This window comes from Plectropomus leopardus, chromosome 1 (assembly GCF_008729295.1).
Source record: "Plectropomus leopardus isolate mb chromosome 1, YSFRI_Pleo_2.0, whole genome shotgun sequence".
In the NCBI taxonomy this organism is placed as follows: Eukaryota; Metazoa; Chordata; class Actinopteri; order Perciformes; family Serranidae; genus Plectropomus; species Plectropomus leopardus.
This window is the reverse complement of record NC_056463.1, coordinates 22,123,328-22,151,140: the sequence shown is the minus strand read 5'-3', so window position 1 is coordinate 22,151,140 and position 27,813 is coordinate 22,123,328. Positions and strand designations below refer to the sequence as shown.

At 38.8% G+C, this 27,813-nt stretch overlaps 2 protein-coding genes across 3 annotated transcripts; one reads left to right on the top strand and one right to left on the bottom strand.

Annotated features, from left to right (window-relative positions):
• The first annotated feature begins 10,006 nt into the window (after window positions 1-10,006).
• foxf1 (forkhead box F1) lies at window positions 10,007-14,087 on the top strand. The gene is made up of 2 exons (XM_042501612.1): window positions 10,007-11,257; window positions 12,467-14,087. The coding sequence occupies exons 1-2, from the start codon at window positions 10,279-10,281 to the stop codon at window positions 12,628-12,630; spliced, it is 1,143 nt and encodes a 380-aa protein (XP_042357546.1). The 5' UTR covers window positions 10,007-10,278; the 3' UTR covers window positions 12,631-14,087.
• A 1,968-nt stretch (window positions 14,088-16,055) lies between these two features.
• Window positions 16,056-24,956, bottom strand: mthfsd (methenyltetrahydrofolate synthetase domain containing). 2 transcript variants are annotated; one of them, XM_042501431.1, is made up of 8 exons: window positions 24,813-24,956; window positions 24,401-24,504; window positions 23,416-23,529; window positions 22,715-22,828; window positions 22,512-22,602; window positions 20,669-20,781; window positions 20,391-20,516; window positions 16,056-18,224 (listed from the first exon to the last, which is right to left on the bottom strand). In XM_042501431.1, exons 1-8 carry the CDS (start codon window positions 24,838-24,840, stop codon window positions 17,490-17,492), a joined length of 1,425 nt encoding a protein of 474 aa, XP_042357365.1. In that variant the 5' UTR covers window positions 24,841-24,956; the 3' UTR covers window positions 16,056-17,489. The 2 variants fall into 2 exon arrangements, with proteins under 2 accessions (XP_042357365.1, XP_042357442.1); XM_042501508.1 differs by lacking the exon at window positions 23,416-23,529 and adding an exon at window positions 23,243-23,356.
• Window positions 24,957-27,813: the final 2,857 nt, after the last annotated feature.

Genomic DNA, 27,813 nt, shown 5'->3' with positions numbered 1-27,813 from the left:
TGTAGGCAAGAGGCAGCCATGTGGAGAGAAAAAAAGTAACTCCTCATCAAAATGGTAACTTCTGCAGCTGTTTTTACAAACACAACAGTCCTCACTGTGATATTAGCCAAATTGTTCTATTGAAATTATGTTTTAACAATATTAGTGTAATGTTTTTTTCTGTATGTAGGCTATATTTTTCCCAGAAATATTTTCTTATTGTGTTATCTCTGCCACAGGGTCGATTACGATTCTTTGTGTTATGACTGCCTGCCTCTCATTTAGAACTGCATACAAGAGGTGGTCAAAAAAATGTGTAATTGTGATGTTTTTGCCCTGCGATTTACCATTAGCCCGACTTTTATGTTAAAGATGTTTTGGAAAGACTGTTTTAAAACTATATTTTACCCAGTGTTTATAGTGATTTAGCTCTTACCCATAATGTTCATATTGGCTAAATGCCTAAATGCACACAGTATGGACTGACTGCAGGGACAGCTCATGGTGTCTGATTAGCCTGACCTCACCTGAGAAGGTGTTGTCTGTTTGTATTTTGGATTTTTCTTTGGGACTTCTTTTTGACCTGATGAAGGCCAGAGGACCGAAATGTTGCATATTTAAATTGAGTTTATTACAAGTCAAAGATAGAGTGCAGGAATATAATTTTCTTACCTAGACTTGAAATTTATATAAATACATTTTTTGTCACGGATGTGAATGAATACGAATAGAGCAGATAATGTGTTGAGATACAAACAGCAGCTCACCTCTGTCAACTCGGTCAGATCGAAACACAAACACACTCTGCTAAAGATTTTCTCCCCAGTATCGAGTATTCCAGGTGAGGATTTCATTTGGGGACACAGAGGATACATCCCCGTCAATATTTGGAATATGTCCCCACTCCAATAAAGACATGAGAGTAGCAGAAGACTGTTCAGGAAGAATGCAAGAAATTAAGTTTCTGATGCTCAAAATTTTCAGGCACAGGACCCCCATACCTCCTGTTTCATATGCACACCCAAAATGTTGACGCAAAACCTATTCCCTTGGTTCTCTTCTTGATTTCTATGTAGAAAAAATGTTGTTCAGAAAAATAATTTAGAAACATAACTTTCCGCTTCTGGGACATGTGATTGTTTTTTTTTTTTTATTCTTTTCCCTGCATACCAGTTATTTCAAATCAATAAAACATTGTAGTTTCATGTAAATCACATTTGTAGCAACAACCCATGACAATATTTGATGACTGGCTGCCAATATTTAAAGAGTCCAAGATGTAAAGCCTTATTTGTCCTATTTCACCTGATGTCCTAAATTACATGACTTCACCCTATAGGTGGCAGAAGAAAAAAAATTACACAAATGTGATTTCTAACAACTTCCAGCACATGCCAAGTTATTTCAGGAATAAATTCAAATGTTGTGACATAAACAGAAAGGCAGAAGCTTTGCACTCACTGTAAAATCTGTCAAGTTTATCTTACATGAAATAATCTTGCAAAACGATTGCCTTGAAAAAGGAAAGGAAATATCACTATTAATCTTAATTTAGGTTTACTTTATATCTAAGTGTTAAGTTTACTTGAAATTCAGCCGTATTTACTTACAAGTGAAATTAGCTTGTTCCTTCTCAGTGTTAGTAACATCAGTAAACCAAGTTAGTCTGACTTAACTTGTTCATGACAAAGAGGATTTTTGGCAATGATGATTTTAGGAGATCTGTCAGTTCTGTTTTAACATGTTTAATATACAAATATGACTAGTTTGCAACCAGCAGAATACAGATTTATAGCACAGTAAACTTGGTTTACCGAATTTTCAAAAACTTAAAGAGATTAATTTAATTAAACCTGTCATTTTTAAGTTGTAACAACTCAACAAAATTAAGTAAATATAACTAAAATTTGACAACAATTTAAAAATGTAATAACAATTAAATTAAAGGTGAATGAAGATTATTTTATATCCACTTACATTTTTCAAGGCAATTTGTTTTGCTAGATTTCTTTTAAAAATAAAAATCAAATTGACAAATTTTGACTTATATCCCTCTTCTCTCATCCTTTGACAGGATGCATTGTAACAGCTAGTGTTTGTGTCTCTCTTGCCTTTTCCCCATGCAGCGTCTCCCTGTCCTCTCCTCTCCATGGCACTGCCCACAACACCACCCCCACAGCTGCACTCCTCTCTCCGCTTGGGATCATAGGCTAAAACCTGGCAGGATCACTGTCACATGATGCCCATGCGTGTGATGCTTCGCTGGGACCCCCCTCCACTCAGGAAATGCTCTCGGCCTTTTTCCCACCCTAGTGTTCCACTGTGAAGAGCCGGGCATTACAACCGAATCCAGTTACCATCCCAAAGCATTCCTGACTGATTCCAACCACTGCCTGGCTATGGGTTCCCACAGACAATGAGGATATGCCCTAATTTCAAACCGACTGGAGCACTGGGTATCAAGTTGTGAACTACCAAAGCTGTTTATGGCAGAACAGAGGAGTTTGAGCTCCACAATAGGCAATTACCATGCCCACCCCCCACCCCCCCTTCATTCAATTTGTGGTTTGTCTGTAGGTGGGTTCGGTTGTGCACAGATTAAAAATAGCCAAGCCACTCCAGACAAAAACTGCGAGGGACATGGAACACACATTGCACAAATGATATCTCCCATTGTGGTGTACTGTTTGGGAATTCTTAATTGCTTTTTCCGAAGCAGCTTGCCACAGGAAAATCCCCCTTCAGAGTAAAGAAAAAAAGAATAAGTGGGCTGCGCGTAAACACCATACATATTATGTAAACGCGCATGTAAACACGTACGTATAAATCCATGTCGCCCCATGTGCACCCATCAAACTGCCATTAAAGCTGTATCAAAGGAGCTAACCTGCAGCAGAGCCGGTTGTGGCCTGCGTCTGCCCTCCCTCTCTCTTTTGTGTTCTCCACTGTGGTTTCTGCTTCAGCTCTTGTTATTGATGTCTCTCCCTGCATCAGACAGATCATGATGGACCGGCCCTGGGAGGTGTGCAGGGCTGCAGGGTGGGGCACCAAACAGGCTCCCACTCACTGTGTGGGAACGAGTCTTGCAAAGGCCACAGTGGAGAGAGTAGTAGTGAGGCGGTGTATGAAGCATCTACTGGAACATTTTAATGTGTTTTCACTGCATTTTGGGGGGGTAATAAATAAAACTGGATAGCAATGCACAATATATTTTTAATCGATATTAATTGTTACAGCTGGACTTAACTCGAGGTGATAGGAGCAGAAAATGACTGCTTTAACTCAACATGCATAAACAATTATAAATTGTAATATTGTTTATTATTACAACTGTAATCTGTAATGGGAAATGATTTTTTAAATGACTTATTTGATTAATATGTTATCAGGTAATTGTATTATTTATCGAAAAAGAAATTATGAAAAGTTTTCATTTAAAATATCCGTTTTGCAATTATGCAGCAATCCAAGAGTGTTTTAGTTTAAATACTCAACATTAAAAATAAATTTAACCTTTCAAATTAAAACCTTTAGTCTTTGCTTTTGCATATTCTTTACCAATATATATATAGGCTATATAAAGACCAGACACAAGCACAGCAGTAGAGGAAAGAGAAACTTTTTTAGGCGTTCAATATTTAGTCAACTCTGATAAACAAACACTGTGGACAATAATGGAAATAAGCTGGACTTTACTATTCTGTCCCTGAAAAAGTCTATATGTTGCTGTAGTTTTTATTTATTATTTTTTTATATAAACAATAACTGACAATGTTGTCAACAAACCAAGTATCCTAAAATAAATCCCCAAGCACCATTGTAAAACCTAAAAAGGAATATTGTACATAATCTATTTTAGAATTTTGCTGTATAAATTGAGGATGAATACAAAGACAAGCTCTCTATTAACCAGACATATAGCAGCCACTGATCCCACAATCACATCTTTTCCTCCCCACGTTTTAACCTTTACGTTTAAACTCGACATAACTAAAATATCCTAACTTTCGTTCTTTTAACTTTTTTTTCCTTCACGCTTTAGGTGTTGTGTCCTGTTTTACACAGAAAACAGCTTGCCAAGTTGCTGAAACACCAATTTACTCCGTACAGGTATTGAAAATTATGGAACATTTTCCCTGCAAGTGCTAACCACATTTGGACAGTTTGGAATTTGTAAAACCTCTGGACCTGCCAAATCCTCCCCACTGCTGTCCTTCATGTCAAATTATGTGGTGGTGCCTGTGATCACAAAATAAACCAGAAAGAATTTTACACATGCCTTTTATTCTTTTATCATTGTCTGAGGAGCACGTTTTCGTTCAACATACAGCTGTCAAAAAACTGAACTAAATCTGCTTTAAGATATGACAAACTGGTGAATACGGAAATAAGAAAATGATTATGTGAGTGGGCTATTTTGGATTTGACAGTATAGCACGCCAGGGACTGCTGCGGGGAGGCGATGTGAAGTTTTTACTGAGGAGGCCGGGGTTCTCACAATAACGTTTGCACAGATGACTCATGTATTTAATTAGCTCCTATTTGGATGCTTTAAAAAATGCTTTGAATGATCCACGACATAAACCTCAAAAGACTACCAGATCACCTCAAGCTTACAGCACACTGATGATTTTATTATCTTATGCGTTTTGAGAATGCCAACTTTCACACTAATCAGACACTCAAATAAACCACCAACATTCGCGTTCAAAGTGAAAACATAAACTCAATTCCATTCAAGGTGGGCAACATCCAAATACCATCGACAACTATCAGTTATCAATTATCAAGCTGTTGTAAGTCTGCAGTTGATAGCTGTGCTGTTGCTGCAGGTGTGCAGACAGGTGACAGACACGTGCATTCTGTCAACCAATGAGAAATAAACTCCAGGCAATTATTTACTCATTACACTGCTATAGTTATGATATAAAAAAAAAGAACAGAAAAAAGAAGTAAAGATTCATTAGATGTGCAACCCACTAGTCTAAATTTAGAAATAAACAATAACAATGTATGCATGGTTGTATAATAGTGAATATCTATCTATCTACTCTCTCTCTCTCTCTCTCTCTCTCTCTCTCTCTCTATATATATATTATATATATATATATATATATATATATATATATATATATATATATATAATGTTAATTTTTAAATATAGATATAGTTCTACCTACTTCTTTTATTGTATATTCTGCATTTATTCAGTTGTTAACTGTGAGCACGAATGTACTCTTAGAATGTAAAAACATCCCGATGGCAAATTATCAGCCAAACCAATATTATTATAAAAGCAAGTTATTAAGTTCTCTGTATGTTAAATTACAAACACATTTGATTATCATCTGCTCGCATCACGTGTTTGACTTTCTTAAACAAATAAAATGCTATGAACGACGAAACCACTGAACTGTCTGAGATCAGCTTAATAACCGCTTTGCAAGTCCCATCAGACTGTAACACCTGCACCACGACGCACGGGACATTTCAAACGATTGAGTCATATTGGTTGTGTCATATGCTCAGGGACACTTCAGAGTGGAGGATATTTAGAAACTCTAAGTTTGTATTAAATCCCATAGACCTAAGTCCATGACATCGATTTTGAAGGTGTTATAAAAATTACCGGAACAGTTATTTTATCAACTTTTTTCCAGAGATGCTGTGCCAAGGCACTACTTTTCTTTGTACCTTCACATACACACACTCACACAGACCCAGCGGGGCACGGGGCAGATATCTCGCCAAGAGAATTAAAAAGTCATCGGGCGCACTTCTGCTGCAGCTGATTACCGGAGAGGGTGGTGCCCATCAAATACACTTCAGATCCATGTAGAGACGCAATGCGCGCAATCAGCGGTCTGCTAGCAATCCCCGTCCTTTCTCGTTCACATAAACACCACTTAAACGAAAATATACACGGCCACCTACAGCGCAGGGAAAGTGATGAGGGGGTACCCACCTCGACATTACACACTGTTTTCAATTAAAGCGACAATTCTGAGTGAACTGCAGGCGACACTGCAGAGACAAAGAGCCAGAAAAACAATTAGGAGGCAGCTTTAATTTACTTGTTTGGCGATTAAAAAGACAGTATTTAAAAAAAGTCGTGCTCCCACTAAAAATGTGCAATTAAAATCATTTAATAAAATCAACAGGCTAGTTTCGTCATGAAAATAATAATTAAATATATATTTTAAAACCGATCAATATATTTGTTTGTTTCAGAGCTCCTGCAATAAAATATGAGATATAGGTTTATTTTATAAAAACGCACACTTTTTTTATCTTAAGTATTTCATGCGCAAAACGCCAATTGTTTGTGTGCATCTAAGATTTACATTATTTACATGCTTGTTTTGCATACTTACTTAGTTTTAAATAATAAAAGAAATTAGAATGAATAAAATCAGAAAAAAATGTTATTGCCAAAAGATCTAAAATTGCTATCAGATTGCAAAACATTTAGCAGGCTCCTTACTATCCCGTTTGTATCCGCTTAAATAAATTTTAATGTTTGTTAATGAATTTTAACGTTTTTCTGGGATTTAGATGTAGCCTATATTTTTTTCTTTTGGTAGAAATAATAGTAAAAATGGGATCTTTGAATTTTCTTTTTTTTTTTTTTTTTTTTAAATCTCGCTATTATATTAAATTAAAATAACCGTTTTAACACACGACATCAAATGCGTAGAGGGTACACATCTAATTTAGGAAAGGTATTTGCTCTGCTATAACCGATTATGTGATACTGATGTGAGTGCCGCCTCAAAACCTGATTCAAGTTCAAGTCGGATGAGTCTGCGGCCAGTTGATCGATCACTCTGTCGCACTGTCCTCCAAACAAAGTCCCCGCGGCCTCGCTATGACCCTCTGCGGCCCGCCGAGCATAGAAACTGGCTTATCTCTCAGAGATGATCGCGCTGTAAAGAACATTTTATCTAAAAGTTTGACACTTAAAATTCCTTGAGTCACGTTGGATCCATCCTAATCTCAAATCAAATTATAGTACTGACCGCTGCAGCTGCTGGATCTATAATCCGCCGGGCTGCCTAATTGGTATAAGCAATAATTTTGAAGTTAACCATGTCGTGACTTGCTGACATGATGTAGAAGAACGTTGTCTTAGTGTCTGAGAGAGCGCAGTCTTTAATGTCAAGATTTTAATGAGCAATAATAGGAGTAACCATCATAAAAGGGCCACGAGACAAACCTGAACGTACTGTAAATATTACAGTATTCTGTTTTACAATAATGTTCAGGTTGCACGAGAGAGGGCCTAAATTATATACTTTGGGGCCTGTTGTTGTAGTGCTCCATTGTACAAAAGGTGACAGGCGGAAGAATGTAACCAATAAGAAACCATTTATGTGTACATTTCTGATGCATGCTGCAACAGCGTGATCTTAAAGGGTTCAAAATTGGTTTCAGTGCACTAAATAACGGTAAGACAGTCCGGAAAGCCTGTCAGGACTGTGCACTCTGCGGTGTACCTCCACCTAAGTGGCCGAGCATTCCTGAGGATGCAGCGCTGTCAAATATTTCATGATGGGACGTCATGGAAAAGTGCATGACTTCGTCTGCGATGGAGCAACAGGGAAGCTCTGACCCGGGGACTCAAGCTTCAGAAATGACGAGTGCAAGCGGCCACCGACGATATAAAAGAAGCTACTCCATTGTAAACTAACGTTTTAAAAAATGTTTTTTAAGTTCTGGATAAATACAATATAGCTACATACACACATCAGCACATTCTGACGATAGTGCTTGTTATTTTCGGTTGATAACCACATTCTATTGAATCTTAAACTAAAATATGAGGTAATAATAATAAAAAAAAAAACTTTTGCAGCTTTCTCTTGACGAAAGCAGAATGCAGTGTTTGAGCAGCATCAACATCCAACACTGATGCGTAAACTTTTAACTACGGCTGGGGCTGGACATGCACATTTTTAATATATATATATATATATATATATATATATATATATATATATATATATATATAAACAAAGAAAGAATAACATGACATGTGGCGAATGAGCATGTGAGAAAAAAAAAACGCCCTAATGGAATGAAGTCATCAGCGGTAATTAAATGCAGTGGGCAGAGAGGGAGGACGGGAGCGCGCCTGCCCCTAGTGCGCGCTGGGTGGTCTGCTACACTGATAAATGTGTGGCCCTCACTCCAGGCGAGTGGCCGAGCAGGCACCGGTTAAAACAATACTTACATTCATTTATCCATGGGTTTAAATCTCCTCTGCAACAGCGAAAACTAACAGTGGCACGCCTGTCACCTTTGAGTTGACAATGAAAATTTGACAATGGATGGTTTTCTCGCTTTCTGTGGCAAACCACCTGGAACAAAGGAGGGAGACTGGATATTTCCGGTAAAAATCAATAAAAAACGTTTGATATTTCAATCACACATTCATTTTTTACTTAAAAACGCTTTTTTATATAAGCACATTGCTACATTATAATACAGGAAAAAATACTATAAGAGCAACTGGTGACCTTTACGCACAGACAACAAAGTCTCCAAATACTGTCTGGTTTTACGCACAGAGCAAATATTTTCATCCACTATTTTCTCTGGTGTTATTTCCCATTCTGTCAAAATCAGTAATCATCATAAGCCAATACTAACGCCGACAGAGATCAGTGGAACAACAGACTCGACTAAACGAACCCACGGAGAGGCAAAAGGTTGCAGACTGCAGCTATCGAGATCTCAAGGGAACAATAAGCAATCTACTGTCAACAGTTTTAGGTTATGGACTGATCGTCTTTCAGTAGCTCTCGCTCACAGCTGCGTAAAAGCCAGTAAAACTGTCCAAAATTAAGCGTTTCGAATTTGGAAACACGAAACTGATGCGCATGTTGTTTTGAGTGAATTACAACTCAGTTAAAGCAAAAACCTTCTGTAAAGGTTAAGGCATAATTAAGGCTTCGTTTTTCTAATTATCCTATAAGACACACGTGTCACATTAAACAAATATCCACTGTGGCACTAAATTAAAGCGGCCACAGTTCTGCTGGTGATATTGTGACTGAAAAGTGTTAAATCCACTTTACCTTCATTCCTGGATCATTCGATGGTAAACTGCCTGCAGGAGTCGATCCCAAGTCCCCGTCCGAGTTTCTGTGCTCACAGCTCGGCAGAGATTCCACCTCACTCCTCCTGCGTCCCTGCGTAAATATTATGACTGCATTACACAAACAATCTTCCTGTGTAAAAACGTCCAGTATCTCCACGGGATGCCGCGAACAGACGGGCATATCGCATCAGATTGAGTATTAGCTGATCTAACGGGGCTTTTGCTTGATTTTTTATTTAAAGAAGGCCAGGGAAAATGTTTACATTCTGCTGTATAAACATCCTGCCCATGTTCCTGTCTATCTTTTACAGAAATCAAGAGGGTGGTTTGGAATATGAAGGGCATGCTCTCCGGTAAATACTTTTCATACGCAAAAACATATCTTTATAAAAATATGTCATTAGGTTAATAACAATGGAGACATAACCCATTTGCCGTGCTGCTGCATGAAACATGTGGCGTGAAATTGAGAGATACCACTTACACTGCAGGTTTATTAACGTATTTTTATATCAGCATAATCAATATTCAGGGTTAAAAATAAGACTACAAATAAAACTGAGTTATGTAGAAAAAATGAAATCACAGTCTATATCTTCAGGCTTTACCCAAAATAGCTACAATCACTGTGATAATATAATACATAAACTGTTTTAAATTCGCTCTATTCCATTTAATAATGCAGCATTTAGTTTATTAAAGGCTATACGGGAGATGTATTTCTTATTTCAATGTAAAGAGTGGAAAAAAAACTTTTCCCTGAAAAGTGAACGCACACAGATGTGCATGCTTACAGCCCACCACTGGAGTAGGAGGGAACTGGGCGGGTCCCAACATTAGGATGGCCAAGACATCCAGCTTCCAATGCGCTGATGGCAACAGATAAGTAAAAAGTGAGCTCCTCGGACGCACGACAACACACCAACTGAAGTGGAAAGCGGCTCCTGTTCTGCTCCTTATCCCATTTCGGACGCTGCGTACAAGGCGGTACGGCTTCAGACTGCTGCAGGACTGAACCAAAAGGAAGAAGTTTAGAAGACAGTCTCGCTTTTGGCTCGTGCGTTAAGTTTGCTTTGTTTTTTGTGTGTTTTTTTTTTTTTACTCTTTATGAAATCGAATTAATATCCAAATCTAGTGTTATAGCTGGAAAGGTGGAAAGTATTTCTGTTTACCACCTCGAAGACTAAATTTAACTAATGACGGCAGAGGTCCAGCAGCCCCCAGCGCAGACTCCTGCCCAGAGCAGCCCGATGTCTGCCCCGGAGAAGCCGCACGGACAGACGGCGGTGATGGAAACCGCCTCTTCCACTACGAAAACCAAAAAGACAAATGCAGGGATCCGCAGACCAGAGAAACCCCCTTATTCATACATTGCTTTAATAGTCATGGCTATCCAAAGCTCTCCAACCAAGCGCCTGACGCTCAGCGAAATCTACCAATTCCTTCAGAGCCGTTTCCCGTTTTTCAGAGGCTCATATCAGGGATGGAAGAACTCCGTGCGTCACAACTTATCTCTGAACGAGTGCTTCATCAAGCTGCCCAAGGGCCTCGGCCGGCCAGGGAAGGGCCATTACTGGACTATCGACCCGGCTAGTGAGTTTATGTTCGAGGAGGGCTCCTTCAGAAGGAGACCCAGGGGTTTCAGGCGCAAATGCCAGGCGCTGAAGCCCATGTACAGCATGATGAACGGCCTGGGATTCAACCACATCCCCGAGTCCTACAACTTCCAGGGGAGCGGCGGGGGCCTGTCCTGTCCGCCCAACAGCTTGTCTCTGGACAGTGGGATTGGGATGATGAATGGACACTTGGCAGGTAACATGGAAGGGATGGGTCTGTCCGGGCACACCATGTCACACTTGTCGACCAACAGTGGACATTCTTACATGGGAAGTTGTACAGGATCCACAGGGAGTGATTATCCCCACCATGACAATTCCGCCTCCCCTCTGCTCACCAGTGGAGGAGTCATGGAGCCTCACCCCGTCTACTCGAGCTCAGCCTCGGCGTGGGCCCCGGCACCCTCGGCCTCGCTCAATAACGGGGCCTCCTACATAAAGCAGCAGCCTCTGTCTCCTTGTAATCCAGGGGCCAACCCGCTGCAGCCGAGCTTGCCCACACATTCACTAGACCAATCATACCTGCACCAGAACGGGCACAGTACTACAGATTTACAAGGTAAGATCAATAATTCACCTCTAATTTATTTACTTCAGAAAAAACAAAAAAAAAGTGACACGTGTAAAACTGCAGATCATTTTAGAAAGAAAACGCGAAGGGGGAAAAAAGGAAATCATTTAAATATAGTGTTGTAATATCTACAAATGTCAAATCATTTAATTACCACAAGGTCTAAACAATATTTTTTTTTTCATGCAAAGCCAAGCCCACAGATTTTTATGGTCTTGCGCCAAACGTGGGTCTGATGGAAATATTCAGCAGCTTCCCACATGGCCTTATTAGAAGATGCTGCTTTTATTTTTCTGTCAATAAATGCAGACTTATTTTTATTGTATTAAATAGAATAATTAAAATCAAGCCTATTAGGCAAAGCATGCAACAAAAAAGAAAGTGCGTATTTTCTCCATGTCCTGCTCCAATTCAAATAGATTACACAACTCCAAATAAAATCCAGATATCAGTGGTTTGAAACTTGCACGATTTTATTCTCTGGAAGTGATAAAAAAAAGAAGGCAGGGAGAGTCTGCCGGGACAGTTTAGAGCCGTGCCAATCTCCGGACAAGAAAAACAAGCGCGGTCAGGACCAGCCTGCCTTGCCCCGCGGCCCTGAGTCCTCCGGGACTGGCGTGCAAGAGGGCCACTGTCAATTAGCCCTGCAAGCCCGCCTCCACTATTGACAATCGTAATCGCGCTTGCTAAATAGACTTCGGGTCTGTGAGGAATATGCATTTGAGTTAGTAAAACAGATTGAAGCTCTACATTCGTCCTCTTGAAATTAAATACAGAATTCATTTTAAAATATTATTTTTAATCTTGAACAAAATATAAAATATTGGTCTTCCTTTAAGAACAAAAAAAGAGTGGAAAACGTCTTAGTTGGGATAGACACCCAATTAATTTAATATACTGTAGTTCTTAAAGTTAAAGGGATCTATATTACTATATATTTTACTCGAAAATTATATTACTACGGGGTACAGAAAACTGAAGTCAAAGCTGTGGCGTCTCTAAGTGAAAATCTAGTAATTGACAATTAAAGATTACAATTTAAAAAAAAAAAAAAAAGATGTCAAAACCCCATATTTTTAGATGTTTTTTCAGAGCTCCAAGAGCTATTCTCAGACACTGTCAAAGTCTCATTAAACCTACTGTGACCTAACAAATCTGCATTGTTTTCACTCCATATGTCAATGTACCTTTCCGCAGGTATTCCTCGGTACCATTCCCAGAGTCCCAGCATGTGCGACCGAAAGGAGTTCGTCTTCTCGTTCAACGCCATGACGTCCTCAGCGATGCACTCACCGAGCAGCAGCTCCTACTACCACCACCAACAGGTCTCCTACCAGGACATCAAGCCCTGTGTCATGTGATGCCCCCACGGACAACATGCAGCCCACAGGACGGGTGTCACAGACTTGAGCCATGCAGCAGGGTGAACTGAAATGAGAATAAACGAGTAAATAACCACTGAGAGACATAAAGGCATGCCCCGGCCCATGGAGAGGAGAGCACTCACTGCTTCAAGTAGACCGGACTACTTTTCTGTACACACAGACACGGAGACAGGCCAATCACAACGCAACCACATAATAATAATAATATATAATAATAATAATTAAAAACAACCTTTTTCATGCCATCAACATCGACCAGCGGGGTAAAGACTGGCCGTATGAAACCCTGCTGCTGTTTGGTACTTAGTCCTGCAGAGCGGATGACTACCACTTCACACTTTTGTTTATTCTTGTAGGCCAATGTAAAAATGCACATTTCTCCGTCTGAAGTTTTTACTTTTATTTTCTTTGACAAATTAGACTGAGGCTCTTGTTTTTTGTTTTTTTGTTTTGTTTTGTTTTTTGGACTTTCATACCAGCGTTGAATTTTGAAATGAACAATTATGGGCATCACATATACATGTCCATATATACTGTGTAAAAACGATGAAGGCACTTTTTGAATAGCCTATAAGCGCATCTTTTTATTTATTCTGTAGGCCTACATATTTTAATTTCAGGCGAATTGGCCAAGGAGGTATATTCTGTATTGGCAATATTTGTCAGAACGCTTGTTATTTGTTTTAAAATGAAAATTGAGGATATATTGTAAACACTGTTATGTCGTTTGTGTTAGATATAGATTATTACTTTCTGCACTGTATACTTAGATAATGTTAGGAAAATTAGCAAGGGTCCACCAGTGAGGGCTAATTTTAGGCTATATTACAACAAATCATTTGTAAGAAATAAAATATATCTGTTGGGCTGTTTAAGCCCAAAATCACAAAAAATCGATTTCATCACATAATTCATTTCAATTTTTAGGGGGAGACTGCAAATACTCCACCAAAATTGTAAATCTCACATCAGTGATCACCGTAGGCTACAATCAATTAACAAAAAAAATAAAAAATTTAAAGAGTGAAACTTTTTTCCCTTTTTTAAAATTTTTAAACATCATAACATTTATAATAATTAAACAAGATTCTAACATGCAATCAACTGATCAAACAAACTAAAAATATGGGTAAACCATGTTCACGTGGCTTTAATTTACCAAATCTTTGATGATGATGAAGCCTAAAAATAATGTCTCTGTGTCAAAGGTCTTGTTATAATGCAGTTTATTATAGTTTAACCAACAGACTTTTTTCAGCTGTCGGGAGTCGCTCACACCTCTTTTTGTGAACTGACATTAAATTAACAAATTGATTAATTAATTATAGAATTTAAATAAATGGTTTTTAAAGTCACTGGTATTTTCCCCTCCGTGTGATAAGAGTGTATGCATCAATTAAGGCGGAACAAATCAGAGGCAGAAATCTCACCCCGGTTTGGTTACAGGGTGAAAAACCCACAGCACATCGCTCTGGCTGTTTTCCTCAAAGGCATTTTGCCCTAAAAAAACAGTTCTGCTAAATAGCTCAGGGGTGTCCACATAAGTGGAGATTTTAGGGGGACACAGGGGACGTCCCTCTCAATTTTTAGAACATATGCATATGTCTCCTCTAATAGAGGACTCCTTTGTTTTTGACAAACTTAAAGACATTTACACCATGAACTGATGCAAAAAAGGCACTATCTGGTGCAGAAAAAATTACCAGAATGCAGGAAATCAAGTGTTCGATGCTCAATTTTTTTTGGCAAATCATCCCAAACCTCCCGTTTCATATGTTCCCCCCTGAATGTTGAAACAAAAACAATGCCCTTGTGGGTCTAAGATGCATAAACCTTTGACAATAATGAAATAAAAAGGTCTTCAAAATACAATTCCCAAAAGGTTCAGTAAAAAGGTTTTACATAAAATATGAGGGAATGTTGCGTAAACTGAAGCTCTGTTTGTCCCCTGGTGCCACTCGTTACTTCTAAAATACTTTATAAATATTATGCTCAAAATGTAGAGCAGAGGCACAGTAATACGAAGCACACAAATAGTGAATAAGCGAAGGTCATATCACACTATGGAAATACCACAAAGCCACTAATTAAACAAACAAACAAACAAAAAAAAATACAAGATGAACACGAGCCAATTAACCAAAATGCGTCTCATTGGATTTCTTATCATTTTGTGAATTTAGTAGAAGCAAAATTCCTAATTGTTAGTTTTACTGGCTGCAAATTAATGCTAACAGTAATATTAATTTAAATTGGCACAAATAAGAACGTGTACATATTTTGAGGCTCTGAAGAAAACAGAACTTTGTTTCATTGATAATATTAACAGGTGCTTCTAAAGCAGAAAAACACGGTGAGCAGTGATCTATTCTGTGAGCATCCACATTTCAGTCGGTCGGATTACTCTTTTAAATTAGCCTGAGTTACTAAATTGTAATTTAAGGCGTCTTGTGAATTTTACTTTGAGGAAAGTGTACGCATACATCTGTACCTCAGGCTGTAAACATGCTGTTTTAATATTTGTGCGTCGCTTTGAAATCTCACAACATGACCACTGACTGAACCCCGGTAAAATGAGCGTGCCATCGAGCACAGGCTCTACAGCAGGGTAACAGCACATTAACAAACTGATGACATTTGCCGAGGTTCAGCGCTCTGGCGGGGCCGAGGGAGTGAGATGGGGCTCCACAGCTGTTCCCTCAGCAGGCCTGGATGACAGCTCCATAAAAAGCCAGAGGCCTGCTGTGTGCAGACAGACATACATACCGTGTGCTTGTGTCTCAATACAAACGAGGCTTCAGTGAAAACAGGACACTTGTCTGGAGCTGCAGACTGACAGGAGGGTGATCAGTTACCAGGTAATGTCTGTGCAGAGACGCCGAGAGACACACAACATTACAGGGCACAAGACAAAGGTTACTGGATACTGAAGTCTGGACGAGTGGCTTGCATGTGTTTACTTTAAAGTATTTCAGTTTGAGTTCATCTCTAGCTCTGAACCAGCACATAGAGCCATTACTGAAACAAGGCAACGATAAACTGTCACCCTAAATGACCAATTACCCATTAAGAAAACACTAACTGGAGGCATATTCTAAAGTTTGCTCAACATCCCAAATGTAATAGTTTAAAAATGTAATTGCTTTCTATTTATGTGAGCTCAGTTATATGAGATATCATGCATTAAATTAAACATTTGACTTTTTTTTTCAACTGAGTTGTAACATTGTAGGAGTTGGGGTTTTCAGGTGGTATGCAGTTCAATCTTCAAAAAAGCGCAATCGGTGCAATTTCCCAAGCGCACTCAAAACAATGTGAAGACGCCCCCTTCAAATATTCGTCAAATCAAAGAAAGATAGGCTACTGCAGTTTTGTTAAAGAAGACACTAAGCCGGAAACAGTACAGTCAAACGCTTTAGTAAAGAATGTCATCATGTGTAACAAACAGATGCATCAACACTAACAGTTCAGCCAGGCGTGGTAGCATCTTTTAACTGTTCAAATGTGCGGCTGGCTTCATACTCAAACTATTTGAAACTCACTTCTATCAATGTCCAATATCTATTTCCAAAATATTCTTAAAAAGAACTAGGCAAGTATAAAGCACAGTGAATGAGTAGAAATCAAAACTAAAGCTCCAATAAAACTACACAAACCTCTAAATGTGTTATTTTGAATAAAAAAAAGTTTTTTGATGTTAATAATCTGCATCTACATCCAGATTGTGAACATACACAGACGGACTGTTTTTATTTTTTGAAGATACCTAAATCCTTGGTTATGTGTAAGGATGAATTATATATATTTTCAACTGAGTGACAATTACAGCTAACTTATGGCTATTAACGGCATTGGGCATCTTGCTGTAGTCTGTAGTCAAAATGCTGTAACAATTTGCAAATATGATAACATCTTGTCAATTTGGTTGTAACAGCACAGTGTGCTCAAGCTTTATGGCAATTTGTGTAAAATGAGCCATGCTGCCACTTCACAATTTGGCAATAGGATAAGAAAAGATGATTAAAATATCACAGATTTTCAAAAGACTGCATTAAATTTGTAGAAATGGTGAAAAATTTGTTTCCCAAAAAAATTAAAAAATGATGTGTTGTCAAACATTGGTGTGGCCTTCACAGGTATATGAATGTTAGTTAGACTAATGCATTTTTAAATGTTACTAGTACACTCTCTTTCTCAGTAATAATAAGTTGTATATATTGTGTAGATGACCACATGGTGGCGTTATCTGCAACATAAACTATCCAGGGCTTCTTTGGCACATGGCCTTAGTCACATGTGTTTTCAGATAACCAACAAGTGGATCAATATGTCTGGAAACAACACCCTCTTGGTGGTGGTAATACTGACAACTGGTTGTGGAAATAAAATGTTCCAAACACTTCACGACGATTTACTTTACACTTGTATTGTAACAGACAGACTGCATATCCAGTCTATAGTTTGAGAGAATATTAACTGTAGTCTTTCTCTAAGAATGACTCAAAAAGCATCTTCGAGGACTGAAGGGACACACAGACCAAGAGGTGTGTGTGTGTGTGTGTGTGTGAGTGAACAAACAAGGCACATAGGTGTATTGTGAAAAGATATGTACAAAATACTTTTCTAGTGAAATGCTTCTGGATTAAATAATAATAATAATTATTATTATATGTAAGCTCATTAGCCATAGCAGCCACATTAGCGGGTTCAAAAAAATGTATGTCCTCTTGTAACAAATCCATAAATATCAAAAAAACAAACTAAATTCTTCTTAAGGCATTTAAGGTTGCTCCACATTTAATATATTTTTGGGGCTGAGTTATTGCTTATTGCTTTTATTCCTCAGTGTTTTCATTTGTGCCACCTTCAGTATCAGGTGCTGGCGCTTTAGGTTTTGGGCCTGTTGATGGCCTTGGTCTTCGACTGGATTGTCCGGACCTCTTACCTCCCCGCTGGCTCTTGGCCAGCTCCGCCTGCAAACTGTGACCATTCAGACTGAGACCCTGCAGAGCCTCCAGAGCCTGCGCGGCAGCCTGAGGGTCGCTGTAGTCCAGGAAGGCTCTGTGCTGAGCTCCCTGCCAGGTGAGCCTCAGCGGGGCAGCCTCCCGCTCTCTGAGGGCAGTTTTCAGCTCACTAACACGCAGCCCCGCAGGGATTCCCCCCACGTAAACTGTGGTCACATTCAGCGGGAGCTTGCGCTGAGACATGGCTTCACCTCCACCCTCCTCTTGGCCCCTCTCCTTTATGTTTTCGCCTCTTTTTCCCCTTCCTTTCTTACTGATTTCTGCCTCATGATCTCCATCTCCTCTGCTTTCTTTCCTCACTCTCGCTGGGCGCTGTCTAGCTCTCTGTTCTGCCTCTGCTATTTTCTCCTGTTTAGACTCCCCCTCGGCATCTTGCTGCATGTTCTGCTTTGGCCTCCGTCTGGTTTGCCTTTTGGGTTGACCTGTGTGCAGATCAGGCTCTGCTACGACTGGTGCCACCCCCAGTGTTACATCCTTTCCAGCCTGTTCCTCCAGAGCACGGAGCTTCTTCAGGATGGGGATTTTCTCCAGTTTTTCTGTGTCCAGCTGAAGACAAAATTGGATGGCTTCAGTAAAGTTCTACTGAGATCATTTCAATTGATTTAAAAACTCATTAGACATAGTGAGGATGTGACAAGGGACACCCTGATAAGCTATCTAAAGCTTGAGAATAGGTATCCAGACACAAAGCAAATACTTAAAAAAAATGTACTAATGTGTTGTATAGATTTAAGAAAAAGAGTACATGCATTATATAGTAATATCTATAACCTACAAAACTTTCAAAGTCTCGAAGACTAACCAAAAAACTAGACTACTCTGATGCTAACCACTAAATAGCCCTGAGACATTTATTCCATCAGCCTAATCATTGGTTATATAGGTAAGATACCATAGATAGAGACAGATGGCATGTGACAAGTAACGAGTAACAAGTTTAACAGTCTCCAGCCAGGCTGAATGGGGAGGGGTGTCTCTCACACACAGACACGCATGGACAGCAATGAAGTAGCCCTGGTCTGAGCCGATGCATGATCTCACCTACGGATGAACTAAATTAATAACAAAGTGAAAGCTAACATTTTTTTATTATTATTCCATCCTGCTCACAGTTCATGCTACCGTAATAACGATCCTTAAAGCAGCGGGATATTTCACTTCCCAAGCTGTTAAAAATAAAGACTGCTCTTTTGATTTGTTGGCCTGTGAGTGTCTTGGCAGCCTTTGATACGGACCAGTCCTGTAAAGGATATACGGGGCTATTGTTTTTACACTGGCCTGTTTGACCTGTCGTTCCTCTGCCCCTGCAGAGCCAGGCTGGCTGGGCAGAGGAGTCTTTGATGATCAGACATGGCCTTCCTGCCGGTGAGGTCACTGGGTCCTGTTTACTTACATGCGTGTCTTAAGGAGCCTGGAGGTTACACACAAACTCTCCACATGTTAAGAATAATGCCCCCATCATGTCTAATTAAAGACAAATTATCAGGTGGAAAAACACTCAACAATGCTCTGTCAGTGTCAGTGAATCAGAGGCAGTTTAAAGTCCTGACTCACATTTAAATATAGACAGATGATAAAGTGTGATTGTAAAAATGTACGTGCACAGACAGCTATCTTGTTTTTTTTTTTCTTTCTTCGTTGCTGTTTTTCAGTCTACTGTGTTGAAAGCTGGTTGTTTTGTATATTAGGAGTATATACTGTATTTACAGTATATGTATATGAAATGTTATGCTAAAATGCTAACAAATGCACTATTAAATTATATTATAAAATGCTAATTGCATTATTTTTTATTATAACTGATAAACAACTGAACAGAAAATAACAAAGAAAAACTGATACTGTCACAAATATGAGAGCAGAGAAATTAGATGCATACAGAAATACAATGAATATAGGTGCTCTGATGAAGTGTGTCAATGAATGTCCTCTAGAGGGCAGTGTTGTTAAGCAGAGAGGCGAAATGTTTCGTTAGGCGCTCAGGGCAGATAAACTTTTATCTTCTTCAGTTAAAGAGTCAAAAAGATTTGCACTCAGATTGTGAAAAAACAGGCTACAGCCACAGTGTTGCAGCACAACTGACCTACAGCTGTTCAATAACACATAGACAATATGAGCTATTATTTGTTGCATATTTCATTTTAACTTTTGTTTGAATTTTCAACACAAAATTGCACTCATTATGATGAATTTTGTGATTAATATGCAACATTGTGTTAAAAACCACCCAGATGCATATTGTTGCACTGAAGAGTGATAATATTTTAGTGTAATTTAAGCCTGATTGCTTAAAATGACCAACATGGGCTTATTCTTTAAAAGATTATACTATCTTTACATCACTTTGTATCAACTGGTTAAACAAGTTGGACAATAATATCATGCATGCCAAATGTTTATCAGTAATATAATCATTTAAGTCAGCCTTGCTGCCTTCATACTGTTTCTCATTAAATTATCCAGGCAGTGGATTATCCATTTTAAGATAAACCATTACTTAAGGACTGACTCACTGATGAGTTGCTTTACTTAAGCTATTTTTGAAAATGAAGATGAAGGTTTAATATCCTTTTTCTATTTGCCTTGATGCAATATTTATATACTGACGTTAATGTCAAATAAACCTGAAAATGAGGTCAGACGTACTGTATGCCTTTAATATGGACTTCTTGTACCATTTAGATACAACAAAAAACATTTATTTTAATTTACCTTAGTCCAGATGATTCCCTGTGGCTTCGGCATCCCACAGTTTGTTTTAATGACTCTGGTGGGTGTTAGGATGTAGTCAACAGTCAGGTCATGACTTTCCATTAACTCCTCTGGGATGTCCACCACCTGAAAGCACAAATATCCCAACTGGTACTGAAACAACAACAACACAGTGCATGTTTATTTAATCAAATACTTTCTCCCATTCTGGAAACATAAAAGAAATACAGTTTCATGACACAACATGTTCAGAATTCTGGTAAATTAAAAAAACTAACCTGGCAGTCATGCACAACAGTAACCACCACAGTAGACTCATTCACAGCTCCCATTGAGGCCATCATACCGTACTCCATGTCTGCGTAGCCCTCACCTTTTCCAATCCGCAAGCCTGTGAGAGAAGACAGGAGCCATATAGGGCAGGTTTTACATTATCTGAAAGAATCTACAGTCTACATTCATCTTTAGTACTGCTTTTTCTTTCTGGGACTATGGCGAAACTCCACTTTATGTGTATAAACCAGAAATAACCAGCAGCTGCAACATTCTGCATGTTTTTTGAAAATTGCAAACATTTTATTTCACTCAAAAACTTCAATTAGAGCACACGGACGTGTCGAAGGTGGCTGCAGTAATGTTTTCAATTCATAAAAATAACTTAATCAAATGTAGACTGATGGGAACATGGATGAACCCTGTGCAACAAACACTCGATGAGAACCATGTGGCGTTGTACACTCGGAGCCATTTGGAAGTTTATGGTAAACATGTCTGTTTCACCGCAACGCTGCATCAGTTATCTCAGGCATTTTAACAATGAGGATCAAAATGCATTGTGAGTGACGGGACAATTTGCATGGAGGGCAGAAAACAGCAGAACCCACAAGGAGCTAAATGGATCTGATTATGCTCCCATTCTCATTTCTGCTCTTCTTCAGATCTCCCTGACAGGGTGTCCTGGTGCCTCAGAGGGCTACAAACACATGCAAAATTACAACACAATATTAAATACGACTAAAAATGTTTGTCACATAAAAGTCCTTTCAGTCTACTGTCAATTTCAACAGTGTAATAAACACCACACTATTTCTAGGAAGCCCTTATAATTTCCCATTTTTTGAGTCACTTGAATGCATCACATGACCTGACATCGGAGGTGTGTGAAATTATTACTGTGGCTCCTTGGGTTTTACAAAGTAAAAGTTCCTCCCATTCTGACACTTTCTTTGCGCTTTTTAATTAATTAATTTTATCAGTGATCATAAAAATGAAATGCTGATACAGATAATCGGCAAAATGCCAAATAGTGGACCCAGTAATCGGCTAGACCGATAATGTGTCAACCCCTAATTTTGTTCTTCAATTATTTGTTAGTTCCCTAAGGGGAAATAAATGGTTTGTAAGTTCTCTAAATCAGCAACAGCACAGGCCACAGTTTTAAGTGTCAATGTCAACGATTTCAGTCCTAATTCATTTGGCGAAGCCTGTGGTTAAATAACTGGTGGTAACAGCATATGTGCTTTAACGCGACAGGTCACAGGGTTCTAGGGGCTGTAAAACAAACTACCGTCATTTTAATAAGGAAGTCAGGCAGTAATTGACATTTTTCATCATCCTGTGAGCAATTGCGATCTCATTCTACTTTGCACGTGCATGACTCCACAGACAGCACAGCAAAAGGCTTTGGTTACATCGCTAAGAAGTTTGAGGTGTGCAGCCTGTTGCCTGCAGCTCTTCATCCAGCAGCTCATTGTGGCTGCTCCTTCTTGTTCCATTGCTCCCTGCAATACTTGAAACTGATATGCTATCAACAAATCCTGAAAATGATTGCTGTCAAGTTTTGTGAACAGATTTTTGACAAACAACAGTGGTAAGTGCTAATCTCACTGACAAACACACTGCATTTATTAATCTTTAAACTGGTTTTCATTGGATTTGAATATTTTACTGTCTGTGTGGTCTTGAGCTCACAACACTGTTGATCATAAATCTACAAATAAATAGATACATTTTCAGCCATCTGTGTTTATAGATCAGCTGTTAGTATGAGATATTTGCAATATCTTTAGGCTCCTAGAATTTGATTGAACTGGTATGCTGAAGTGGTGAATTGTGAGTCACCTTTCTCCGAGACAGCCACAGAGCCGACCACCACCAGGTCGACCATCACCTTCGCCTCCAGGCCAACAGGCACACTGAAGTCTTTCACACCCTGAAGGAAGAAGTTTGTGAGATATGAGATACTATAGGCATAGGTTAAATCATAGGTTTATGAATCATAATGATATTCTGGGTGAAAAGGTGTAAAATCAGCAATTTGAAACCTGAGAGGAAGAGCATGTCCGTAGCTGTTCTTTGCTGGCCCCCTGGGGAGGAGTGATTTTATTGAAAAGGCCTGTACGAAGACGAGGAGTTGGGACTAATAAAGTTTTCCGTGCCTGCAAAAGATTATATCCAAAGTTCGAAAGTCAGTCACCAGACATTTACAGTTGCTGAATATGAGACTAGGCTATTAAGACTAGAATTGAGGAAATACAGTGAGAGACTGTTAAAATAACAATATTATTTAGATAGAAATTCGGCAGATAAAAAGCATTGATGTAAGAAATATCACTTTAAGAAGTGAACCAGAGGAGGTAATACAGAAACTTACAGTCTTATTTAGCAAGTTCTGGAGTCTAATGGAGGATTTGTAATTCTTCCACCTAAATAATTCTTCTGAATTTCCATGAAAAATTCTAATTTTAACACACCCATGTGGTTCAAACTGACATGGTAACAAAACAGAAATTACTGTAATACAGCCTGATGCAATCTGTTTCTTTGTGTGTTTTTCTACAGTGCAGTGCTACCTGCAGCACCTCCAGCCGAGCACCCTCCAGAGGTTTATCAGGATCCACCTTCACCTCAGCAGTCTGGGTGAACACCTGCAGCTCAGACACCTTGGCACAGGCTGCAAAAGCACCCTGGTTGAGATGAGAGGAGGGTACAAAGGCCGACAACAGTTGTTTTTTAGTCAACTTACTTCCAGAGTGACAAAGCGCGCCTGCTGCTGGGGTCTGTCTGGGTTTACTTTGACTGTCTGGCTGGACTTGAACTCCTGCAGGTCTGCAAGCCTGTTGCATGCCTGATTTGCAGCCTGGCCAGTAAGTACACAGTAAAAGAGATGCACAGATGCACAGACAGAACAGCCATTAATCTCTCAACATTTCAAGAAAGTCAGTCAAGAGCTGCAATGAAAACCTCCTACACTACTGTAATTATTGTGGAAATGATTATACCCATACAGGCATTTACTTCCTTGTAACAGCTGCTATCTACAAATATTTAACATGTTTATTTACTTTCCTAACACATGAAAAAAAACACAGTGACTTGTGTTCAATTGAGTATCGGTTTAGTAAAACATTACTTTAAGAAATTATATTTTCATTATAAGATACAAGATAGACATAGTTTAAAAAAACAAGAAATTAAGATTTGTCCTAGATTCTGCTACATGTTTTGGATTAATAATAATGAAAATAAAAGTGAAAATGAAAATGAAAATAAGAATCGCTGCGTTTTCATTACCTTAGAATGAGCCATTTATATCTTCAAAAGGGAATAGGTCCTTTACTGGGTAATTTATATCACATTACAATTACTCTTAGTTTGACTTATTATTATTATTATTTTTATTAGCTTAGTATGTTACATATTTTAGTAGTATCTTATATTGTTGTAGTATTTAGACTACTTTTTGCAATGCATACTATCCCCACATTTATAATGCTGTGTCCACGTGGGGCACATGCAAAAGACAGTCAACAAGACAGTGAGAAGACTACCCTGTATGAATACAATTTAAATGAATAAATACACAGTTAACAGCCTTAGCAATAATGTCGACATTAATGTACCTGTATATTTGAGTTAACTGTTTGGTTGTCAGTGTGTTCATCTGGGTCACAATTACACAGCGGTATTGTGATACCGCATCCCCCCTCGGTTAAAATGCTTTAACTTGCCTTGAAATTTGGGATCCTGTTGTGAACAGGCCTGGGAAAGTTGGCCAGATTCTTTTCTTCGATGTAGTCCCAAACTTTCTGACGAATGTCCCATTTCGTGGCTCCTGGAGAGAAAACGACGCTTTTTACTACAGACTCACAGTGAGCTTACGCTAACATTAGCCAAACGTTTACAGCAGCTCCACGTTAGCATGCGTTAACAGTCACTCATAGAGACAAGACCAGCGCCACGGACATTTTAAACTACATGACTTACTTCTGTGACATCCTCTGCCGTGTTATGGATGATACAAATTAGTCTCTTTTATATCTAAACGTGCAGCATTAGCCAAACATTTACAAATGCTACACATTAGCATGCATCGACACGCACTTTTAACGACAAAGCACACGGCACGACAATATAACCTACCGGGTTTTATTACTATCATTGGCTCCATTGTGTTATTAGCGATCGAAATTAAGTATCAATACTCGGTGATACAACACGCAGCACAGTCACGTGTGAGCTCAGAAACATAATACCGCTGAACAGCTGCTTGTCAGTGTTTATCATTACTACGGCGGCGCAGAACAGTCAGTTTTAACTAAACGCGAAGCAGAAACAGGTGTCGTTGCCGTCCGCGGGAGCGCGCGCAGTCTGTTAAAGCTTTATCGCCCAGTATTCAAGTCTTCAGCTGCTCTCACATTGATCAAACAGTCGTTGCATGTAAATACACGTAACTTTATGTCTGTGGTAAGAGCATAGGTATGTCTTTGTGAAACTTTAATGTTTCTTGAAACCCATTTTTCACGTGCTTGCGATTTATAGTTTGATCAGGCATGACATTTACGCGATTATAGACAATATTGATGTTCCCGTTGTTTGTATGTGTTTTATGTGTCTACAATCTTGTTTACGTGTGGAAAGTGGTCTATCATACTTTACGGATAGGTAATGTATAAATAAAGGTATTATCTGCTATTATGAGCCTGCATTATATTACCTGCTCTGTGGCCGAGATTATAACCACTCCAGTCCTTTTCACCTCCTTTTACCTGTTGAAATACCTTTGAAGAGCCAATACAACACATAAAACCTGCCAAAAAGTGATTGGAACTCCTATCTTGTTCCTGAAAGATTGTTTCTGTCTCAAAATGACTTGATTTCATTCATAGTGATATATTTGATATAATTTAGCTCACCCAGTCTTTTTCTACCAGTGTAAATACCTTCAAAGGGCTAATGCAATGCATTAAATGCAATGTCTTACTTGTGAAAAGTGATTGCAGCTCTTATCTTGCTTTCTGTAATGGATTTACAACTAAATAGGTGCTATCTTGGGGTCCAGTATCAAGTTATTTTATAACTATGACGAGGACCTGCTCCCAGTGTAGATATAAACGTCTCATTCTAACGAAACAAAAACATAACATACAGTATCTAATTTTCTGCTGATTATACATTAAAGAAAACATACTATATTACATTTCTGCCAATATATTTTCCTAAATCCTACTCACTTGACCTTTACACCCACCCAACAGTAAAATACCATAAGTTTGCCTATCAGAATGAATAGTTTCTCTTATGAAAATGGGGCTGCCAACAATTTGACTCAGGGAAAAGGGAATGAAATTGTGATCTTTATTGCTACATCTACTTTAAAAGAGCATCAGAGACTTTATTTGATTGCAATGCATATGTTAAAACACAAGCAGGATTTGTCAGATCTGATCCCACTTATGTATTTTAAAGCTGGTCTGTAACAGGGTATTGTGTTGATCAAAGTGGTTAAAAACCTCAGTAAACAGGCATGTACTATGTGCGTGTGTTGTATGTATGTATGTGCAAGGTTTTGTGTTCAGTTTAGGCAGCCCAAAACAGCTAGCGATGGGTTTATAGGGGAAGACAGACAGCTGTGGTGTGGAGCATTTTTGCAAAAGCTGATTCAGAACTCCAGAGTGGAGATGATTACAGTTTAAAGAAGAGAATGGGCAGTGTCCCTGGTGAGGAAGGGACTGATTCAGCATCTGCTGTGGGGTACAAACCAGCAGCATGGGGTTGTGGTTCAATGTGGGTCTTGCATGACATTATAATTGTTGGTAGACTGTTGTCAGTGATGACAGAGTGGTTTTGCAGGGGGCAGAAAGAAGGAAAAAAAGTTTATATTTGTAAATGTGTGTGCTGAAAATCAGCTCATCTTTGAAGGCGAGGTAATTGACCAAAATCTGACATCATGTAGTGAAGTGAGGATGGATGCTTAGTGTGACTGCTGATGAATAGAGAATTTGTGGGATGTAATGACAGATTAGGGCAAACAGGACTGGGTTCAGACGAGCATCAGTGGGGAGGATACAATATACATTTCCAACCTGGAAAAGTAATGGAATTTCACAATCCCATTTTTCAGGTCTAGAAAAGTGATGGAATAAGTAAAAATCATTGAAAGTTTTTTGTTAACTTTAAACATTGGGTTTCAAATGAAGATTTCATGTCTATCTACAGGTCTTTATGCTCAGTACATTTGCACTTCTCCTCATAATAAATAATTCATCACCTCCAAGATCATAGCCTGAACTGCCATCATATGCATCTTGAATTTTAAAATTTCAGCAGACGTGTTCAGTACTGCACTTACTTTGTTTACAGGTGTCAGTTAGACAAATGAGAGAAAAAGGAGGAAAAAAGCTTGAAAACACTGCAATGCTAGGCTCAAAGGCCACAACAGTAGCATGGTGTCACTCATGAAACACTAATTTAGTACTGACATGGTTTTTATAAGATTTACATTTTACCATAACTCTAACTGTAAAATTTAATGGAGCACCACCTATGGGCCTTTGGGTTTTATGTGCCCAGTTTTTGAACTGTAGAGAATTAATATAAACTATAATGTCCAGACCACTTTGACCTCCATCTTCACCTGGATTTTTCAGGCAGTCTGCGGGTAATGATGTTTACATGTGCATAAAATCTGGATACTGCAATGCCCCATGCAAGAACTCCATCTCCTCACAGGACCTCCCTGAAATCACCACATGGCGTTCGAGCCCTCTTGACACTCGAGTCATGTTTCCCGCAATCGTCCTGGTCAGGACTTTTCAGTGAAATTCTAGTAGATGTGGTGGTTTTGAAGTAGTTGCAGATGGTCTGAAGTATCTCAGTGAAGACAGAAATCTTGTAGAACAAGAACTGTTTGACATTTCATTCCCTGGTATTGAAAAAATGAAGAGAGTTCTCATTTGTCAGGGAGCACTCTTGTATACTATCAGACATCAGTGAAAAAAGATTATATTTATACGTTTTTTTGTGACAACACTAATACATAACGTGTAACTCTATTTAACTGGATTAAAAATTAAGGTGAATTTAAAATATTTATTTCATTCCCCAGTAACTAAACTACATGTGAAGTAGGTACATAAAAGTG